Source organism: Podarcis raffonei, chromosome 6, assembly GCF_027172205.1.
Source record: "Podarcis raffonei isolate rPodRaf1 chromosome 6, rPodRaf1.pri, whole genome shotgun sequence".
Classification (NCBI taxonomy): Eukaryota; Metazoa; Chordata; class Lepidosauria; order Squamata; family Lacertidae; genus Podarcis; species Podarcis raffonei.
Window position 1 is genome coordinate 99,134,239 of NC_070607.1, and position 7,920 is coordinate 99,142,158.

Here is a 7,920-nt window from a genome sequence, read left to right on the forward strand (position 1 = left end):
TCCAGTCCTTTGCTCTTTATTGATGTGTTGAGTGCTATAAACAGAGCATCACAGGCTTGGGGGGTCGGTGGGCACCCCCAAAGCGGAGCCGAAACGAGTCTCTGAGCTGTGTTGGAGCAGCAGGCCGGAACAGGACTGGAGGGGTGGGGGCAGCTCAAAGGCGAGGCTTGGCGGCTGGAGCAGAGGCAAGAGGGGGCCGGCTTGGCGGCTGGCAGCGGCCCCCAGCTTTGCAGGAATGTATTGAGTCGCTTTACTGCACACCCTCCATCATCTTCAGGAACTCTGTAGGGGGAGACGGAAGAGGGGTCAGTCCCAAAACAGGAGGGGGCAAGGAGCGCGGACTCCACACACCACAGTCCTGAGCAGCAGGATCTCAGGGGGGCAGCAACCTCACCCAGATCGGGGCTGGCTGTAACTCTAAACCCCCCCCCCCAGATGAAGGGCTCTGGCCAGGTTGCCAAGAGCCCAGAATCGACAGCTGCCAAAGCCCAGGAAGGAAGAGGGAAGCATACAGTGGTATTATTATTATTATTATTATTATTATTATTATTATTATTACAGTGGTACCTCGGGTTAAGTACTTAATTCATTCTGGAGGTCCATACTTAACCTGAAACTGTTCTTAACCTGAGGCACCACTTAGCTAATGGGGCCTCCTGCTGCCGCCGGAGCACAATTTCTGTTCTCATCCTGAAGCAAAGTTCTTAACCCGAGGGACTATTTCTGGGCTAGCGGAGTCTGTAACTTGAAGCATCTGTAACCCGAGGTACCACTGTATTTCCATCGAAGCTGGGAATTGATTTACTTGTTTAGATAGATAGATGATTTATTATGGTCGGAGACCAGCTTATAAAACACACTTGGGGGTTCAGTCCCAGAAGGAAAGCAAACATTTAAAACAATGTTCAACAATAAATTTAAAATTTATAAATGAGATAAGCATCTAGACACTTAAAACTTTTAAGATAAGCTACCACAGAGAGATGGCCCAGAGTCACCCATGGAACCGAGTTTGGGGATTTTCTTAAAAAACTAGTTTGGGTGGGGGATGGTCTGCGCCTACAGATCTGTACACAGAATCTGGCGATCATCCAGGTCGTCTTACTATCTTTGCCTAACAGAAAAGGGATTAGGGACGCGGGTGGCGCTGTGGGTTAAACCACAGAGCCTAGGACTTGCGGGTCGGCGGTTCGAATCCCCTCGACGAGGTGAGCTCCCGTTGCTCGGTCCCTGCTCCTGCCAACCTAGCAGTTCGAAAGCACGTCAAAGTGCAAGTAGATAAATAGGTACCGCTCTGGCGGGAAGGTAAACGGCGTTTCCGTGCGCTGCTCTGGTTCACCAGAAGCGGCTTAGTCCTGCTGGCCACATGACCCAGAAGCTGTACGCCGGCTCCCTCAGCCAATAAAGCGAGATGAGCGCCGCAACCCCAGAGTCGGTCATGACTGGACCTAATGGTCAGGGGTCCCTTTACCTTTACCTAACAGAAAAGAGCCAAATTTTTGCTTTTCCAGGACGTCGGGGAGCCTCACCAACAGGGATTTACTTGTTTGTATATAAAATTCATATTCTGCTTGAGCAGGGAGGCTGTGTGTGCCTTGAGGGCCCTCCCCAGTGGGACTGTGGGGCTGGTGGAAGGGGCACAGAGCTGGCCGGACACCCCCACCCTCTTCAGCTCCAAAGAAAGGCTGGCTGCCCCACTCACCGTCAAAGTCGATCCGGCCATCGTTGTTTTTGTCTCCGTCCTTCATGAGCTCCTCGATCTCTTCTTCAGAGACAGGCTCTCCGGATAACCGGAAAATCTCCACCAGCTCCTCTGCGTCCAGGAAGCCATCGCCATTCCTGTTTTGGGGGGGGGCAAGAAGTGTTGAAGGAGGCAGCCCTGAGCTCCTGATCTAAACCCATCACTGCAGTCTGATCAGAGCCAGGCGTGGGCACCCCAGTTTGAGAAGGCTATCGAGGGGCTGGAACGGGGGCAGGTGACCCGCTGGGTCCCTTCCAACTCTATGGGAACAGCTGTGGGGACGTGGTTTCTGTGGTCGTCTCCTAAGGCGGGTTATGGCTTCTCTGCTCTCCAATCCTTGGGAAGACCAGAGAAGTACTTTGAAAGGCAAGAAAGAGTCCCTAGGTGTTTCTTGCCAGGGATGAAAGAAGAAGAAGAATGGAGGATGAAATTAATGGACTATGCAGAACTAGATAAAGCAACAGGAAGGATTCGAAATCTGCGGGACCAGAAATTCACAGAAGACTGGTGTAAATTTACAGACTATTTGAAAAGTAATTGTGATGATCAGACTACGTTTGTAGGTTTGCAAGAAGTTTTGTGAGGTGAATTATTGGAACTATTGCAAAAATGGATAAAGGGGAAGATGGTTAGTTAAGATAATTAAAGGCAATATGAATTTAAGAAATGCATAAGAGGTGGTCAGAACGGTGGATCATCAGAGGTGCTGACGGAAGTCTAAAAAAAGATTGTATAAGTGGTGAAGTTTTATGGTATGTATTATAATTTATATGTTAAAATTAATAAAAATTATATTTTTTTAAAAGCAGTCCCTAGCAGAGAACCTCCTGCAGATCTTAAAATGCAGCCAGCTTCATGTGGGAAGAGGTGTTCCTTCAGCCTTGACGCCCTAAAACAGGCCCAGAAGACAAGAAGCAATGGGTGCAAATTGTTCTCAGAGTTGATATTCTCCCTGCCAGGAAGTCTCCTGCAGAAAGCATTGCAAGAGCCAGCCCTGAAGTAGCACTGGAGCCAAGCTGTCTCTCCAGGAGTGGCCAAGGGTGGCACAGTGGTGCAGAGGCCACCTGCCAAAGGCGATTCAAGGAGCACCCCCCCCAAGCTACGCTCCTGCTTCTTTGAGGGCAGTGCCATCCCGTCTAGAACAAAATGCCCCACCAGCGCCCAGATCGGAGAGCCGATCACCCACAGAGCCTCCGTCTTGTCTGGATTCCATTGGTTTGTTGGCTGCACAACCGGCATGTGGGGTGGAACCGGGCAGGTGCCCCCTGCCCCACTTCTCTGGATGGAGCCAATGTGTGGGTTTTGGACGGGTTGGCCCGTGGCAGACTGGTGGTGAGGGAAGGCTCCCCACTGGCGTGCCAGGATGAGACTGCATGTGGCCTTCTGATTCCACACAAGCACCCCAGGGTTGGTGACTCCCAGCTCTTCCTTCCCCTCCAAGCCTGGCACCAGCTGGGCAGGGACCAAGCAGTGAAGGGAGATGGTGTCTGGGCAGCCAGGATCGCTGGGTCCCCTGATGTTCCGGGACCCCCTCCTGCGCCTTTCACCCTTAGCTCAGCCAAGTCCTCTGCCTTTGCAGGGGCAAGAGGAGCTCCTATCCTTTGTGCCTGGTATTCGCCTAGTCAGGCTCCTCCTTCCTCAAAAGCTGCCAGTGTTTGCCGGGAGGTGAAAAAGGAGACCGGACAGAATTAGCCTCCAGGTAACAGGAGAAGAGGCAGCTTCTGTGACAACTGCAGCTCACTCTCTGTTTGGACTCTGGGTGCGAATGCCGGCTCTGGGAAGAGCTGCAAGTGGGGAAATCTCAGCTCTGTGGTGCCCCAGCTTGGATGGTTGGAGGAGGTAATATTCTCCTTTATCTAAATGCAGGCGAGGACAACAAAGGGTGCCCCCCCCTTCCTGGCTTGCAATCCTGACCCAGGGAATTCTCCTAGTCTAATCCACATCAAGAGACCCAGAGTCCCACAGACAGAACTTATATACTGACTGCACCTGTAGTCCACCTTTCTCCTCCAAGGAGGACCAGGTGGCCTACGTTGTTCTCCTGCTCTCCATCCCCACAACAACCCAGTGAGGTAGGTCAGGCTGAGAGGCAGCAGCGAGCCCAAGGTCACACCCGGGGAGCTTCACAGCGGAGCAGAGGGAGGATTTGAACCCTGGTCTCCTGGGTCCTCACCCGACACTCTAACCGCTATACCATACCACATTTGTTTTGACAATAAGGGTCGTTTGATGGTGGAGCGGACTCTCCTTCGCTGGAGGCTCTTGTGCAGAGGTCGGGTGGTCACCTGCCAAGGATGCCTTAGCTACGATTCCTGCGCTGCAGGGGGTTGGACTAGAGGACCTTTGGGGGACCCTTCCAGTTCTGTAGTTCTGTGACTTAGTGCCAGTCCAGCTGCCATAAGGAGCTTTGAATGGGGAGTCCTGTCAAGACTATTGGCAGAGCATAAATATCTCTGTGTGTGACCTGAACATTGCCCCAGCTGTTCAGGCCCTTCTCCAGGTAGGAGGGGCTTCTGCTGCCCCCCCATCTCGGCCTCACCTGTCAAAGATGCGGAAGCACTCGGCCAGCTCCTCCTCGCTTTTTCCCTTGGCATCCTCTTTCATCTGGCGCACCATCATGACCAAGAACTCCTCGAAGTCGATGGTTCCGCTGCCTGCAGGGAGGGTCCCCGGGAGAAGGGTGAGGGCTGCCCCCTCCGCCCCCCCCCAGCCTCCCTTCACCCCCCCCCCGATGCAGCCCCTCCTCACCATCCTCATCCACCTCCTCTATGATGGCGTCCAGCTCCTCTTTGGTGGGCGTCTGACCCAGCATCCTCATGACGGTGCCCAACTCCTTGGTGCTGATGTCGCCGCCCCCGTCCGCGTCAAACATGTCAAAGGCGGCTTTGAACTCTGCGGGGGGGAGAGAGAGCGGGGGGGGGTTAGGGGGGAGCCTGGCAGGAACCAGAACAAAGTTTGGGCCAACATCCAAGTCAACTCGGAGGTTTCCCAGATCCTGCAAGCCCTGTGTGGCAGGGGGTTGGGCTGGATGACCACTAGGGGTCCCTTCTGACTACAATTCTAACTGTTTTCATTCTTTCTAAAGGGCCAAAAGAGGAGGAGAGGGGGAAGGGGCTTGCCAATGGGCTAAAAAGAATAACAGAAAAACCATCCACCCACAACGCAGACCCCTCTCCTTTTTAGCCGGAAGGTGTCATTCTGTGGGAAATCTCATGGAGCTTCTGCAGGTGGGATCAGCTCCTTTGGTGGGGGGACCCCAAAACAAACCCCCCCCCAACGCATGCACACAATCCCTGCTCTGCTCAGGCAGAGAATGGAATGGAGAAGGCCCTCGATAATGCTTCAAACCTCACACAACCCACATGCCTGGCCTTTGCTTTGGACTCGGTCTGACCCTTATGTTTCCCTCCCCTTATGGTCTTGATTTATCGGCTACTTTAAAATGAGGCTGCATTTTAGATTGCATTTTAACCTGTATTTTAAATTGGTCTCCCCCCCCCCTTTTCCCCTATTATGTTTTTACTGTGATCTTATTGGTGTTAGCCACCCTGATCCCGGCTCTGGCTGGGGAGGGCGGTGTATAAATAAATTTTTTATTATTATTATTATTATTATTATTATTATTATTATTATTATGATGATGATGATGATGATGATGCAGAGGTCGGAGGGAGTCCTTGGCCAGGGGAGGTCTAGGGTGGGGAAACTGCTAAGCACAAGGTCAGAACTGCAGGGGGCAGCAGGCCCACACTTAGGGGCAGCAGCAACCGCCTCTCCGCCCTGGACCTCCCCATTCCAGACCTTCCCCTTCTGTGTGCGCAGCTGGAGATTCAGAAGCCACCCAAAGGAGAGGAAGATGGTTGCTTGGTTGCAGTTTAGGGGTCCATTTTGGAGGGGCTTGGCAAGATTTTGGGTGCCTCCCCTCCTCCCCCACCCTCATGGGATCTGTTAATCCTCTGAGCCTCCAAAGCCACTTGTGGAATGGCTGGGCATGGGTATTCATTCTTACTAGTCTTACGTTTCTATCCAACCTTTTCCTTTCTTTCTCCAAAGAGCTCAAGAGGGTATAAATGGCTTCGCCTCCCACTTTTATCTTCACAACAACCCTGTGAGGCAGGTCAAGCCGAGAGGCAGTGACCCAAGGCCACACCCAGGCAGCTTCATGGCTGCGTAGGGAGTTGTACCAGGTCTCTTCCAGGTCCTCATCCAACACACTAACCACTATACCACACTGCCTCTCAGGGTGCCAGCAAATAAAGTACTAGTTTATGACGTTTTGTGGTTACCCCGCCTTCCTCCCTAGTTGGCACACGGCCACTTTGCCCCTCGGCCGAGTCAGGGTGCCCACTGTGCCTGCGCCGCCCGGGGATGCCCCTCAACTCACCCGCGATCATTTCCTCAGTGAGGAAGGACCGGGCTTCCGCCTGCTGGTCCGTCTGCAAGGCAAGGGGAGGAAGTCACCAAGGGAGCAGAGTCCGGCCCAGCCGGGGCCATGCCCAGGGATGCCCTCCCCACTCCTGGCTACCTGCAGTCCACTCTGCCATTGCCGCTGCTGCCAACTCCTCCTCGGTGTTTGCTTCTCTCCCGATACTTTCTTTCCCCAGCCCACAAAAAGCCCCTTCTCTGGGCATCACCAGAAAGGTGACTGCCAGCCACTGGTGCGCCAACCCAACCCTGGCCGTGTCTTGCTCCGCCTGGCATTCTGCAGGTGGCGCAGCAGAAGGGGATTCATGGCACCCAACCCTCTGCGGCCGGAGTTGCTAGTGCCAGGAGCTTGCAACAGGAGACAGGAGGAGCGCTGGGATTCCTGTTGTGGCTCCTGCATTGCGACAGGGTTGGACAGGATGACCCCGATTCCGTAAGAGCATCCCTTGCTCTCGAGAGGCTGGGTGGCCCATCTCCACAAAGGCAGTTGCTCCTTGAGCAGCCCCATGGAAGGCCTCTTGCAGTGCCAAGTTCCCAGTGCCCCCTGGCAGAGGCGGCCCGCTTTGGCCCCAAGTTGCACAGCAGCCCCAGGCTCCTTTGGACTTTGCCAGGGTTCCTGGGTCCTGAGAGAGGGGTCTCCCGGTGGCTGGCCAGAGGAGAGGATGGTGCTCCTTGACCGCCGGATGCTATTCTTAGCAGCGCCCGCCGGCTGCCTCCTTCTAGGGTGCTCAGCGGGCCGCCAGCCAGCTGCTCCAGCACCTGTCGGCTGGGTATTGGGTTACTCCTTCGAGCCGGGTCTTGCAGCTCAGCGGCCGGCAGGCAGGCAGGGTTCCTGGCCGGTTCTCATGACCGGCAGCTTGGCTTTCTCCACGGCCATCCGGCTCCATGCTTCGTGTCCTTGGCCAGCCTTTGCGAGGGGTCCAGTGCCCCCCAGGGCAGCCCACCACCCGCCCAGATCCAAGGAGATTCCCCATTTGCCCCCATCTCTCTTCCAGCAAAACCCGCCCCCCAACACCCCGAGCCACAGTTGACCTCTCCGCCCTCCCTCTCCACGGAGGCAGTAATAAAGAAGACCCCCATCTCTGCCCCCGGCCTTTTGCCTTGCCCCCGCCCAGCCCCCCCCAGTCTCCCCTGCAGCCTCAGCCAAAGGGCCACTCCTGCCCTTCGGCCCCACACAGGGCAGCTCCGCCGGGAGCCGTGCTTGTGTCCTGGCCACGTCTCCCGCCACGGTCTGTGCTGGTCCTGGGCCCCGGCGCCGGCCTGTCCCATCGGACGCGCGAACAACCAGTCCATCTCACCACCTGCGCACGATCCGCGGCCCGGTCCGGCATCCCGGGAGGAGATGTGTCTCCCACCGTCCTGGGCGCCGCCGTCAAAAATGGGCACACGTGCCCATGTCTTACCATGCTTACCATGTTGGCAGGAAAGACCCCACAGCAACCCACAGAGAGAAAGAGACCCGGTGCGTCCGCTCCACTCCACTCCCCGGCGGACGACGGAAGAAAGCTTCTCCGCAGCTCCTGGCAGGGCCATTTGTACTCTGCCCGCTGGGCGGGGCCCTGCCCAGGCCCTCGCCATTGGACGCTGCCGGGAGGCGGGTCTCCGGAGAGCCAATCGCCTCCCTCCCTGCCTGCTCATTGGCCGGCGAGGCATTTTAGCCAAATTTAGCCAAGCCACTCCTGGCTGCGTCCGTCCTGAGCTGGAGGAGGAGGAGGAGGAGGCGGGGAGGGTCTGGGTGCCCTGGGGGGAGAAAC

At 55.6% G+C, this 7,920-nt stretch overlaps 1 protein-coding gene across 2 annotated transcripts; it reads right to left on the minus strand.

The window, feature by feature from the left end:
- Positions 1 to 7,706, minus strand: TNNC2 (troponin C2, fast skeletal type). 2 transcript variants are annotated; one of them, XM_053394777.1, is made up of 6 exons: positions 7,579 to 7,706; positions 6,126 to 6,177; positions 4,490 to 4,633; positions 4,281 to 4,395; positions 1,703 to 1,839; positions 1 to 282 (listed from the first exon to the last, which is right to left on the minus strand). In XM_053394777.1, exons 1-6 carry the CDS (start codon positions 7,579 to 7,581, stop codon positions 251 to 253), a joined length of 483 nt encoding a protein of 160 aa, XP_053250752.1. In that variant the 5' UTR covers positions 7,582 to 7,706; the 3' UTR covers positions 1 to 250. The 2 variants fall into 2 exon arrangements, with proteins under 2 accessions (XP_053250752.1, XP_053250751.1); XM_053394776.1 differs by having other exon boundaries at positions 7,570 to 7,693.
- Between the last annotated feature and the right edge of the window lie 214 nt (positions 7,707 to 7,920).

Coding starts and splice junctions, on each gene's coding strand:
- TNNC2 (XM_053394776.1), bottom strand. Junction 4,634..6,125: donor CACTGAGGAAATGATCGCGG/GTGAGTTGAGGG, acceptor TCCCCCCCGCAG/AGTTCAAAGCCGCCTTTGAC. Junction 1,840..4,280: donor TGCTTCCGCATCTTTGACAG/GTGAGGCCGAGA, acceptor CCCCCAAAACAG/GAATGGCGATGGCTTCCTGG.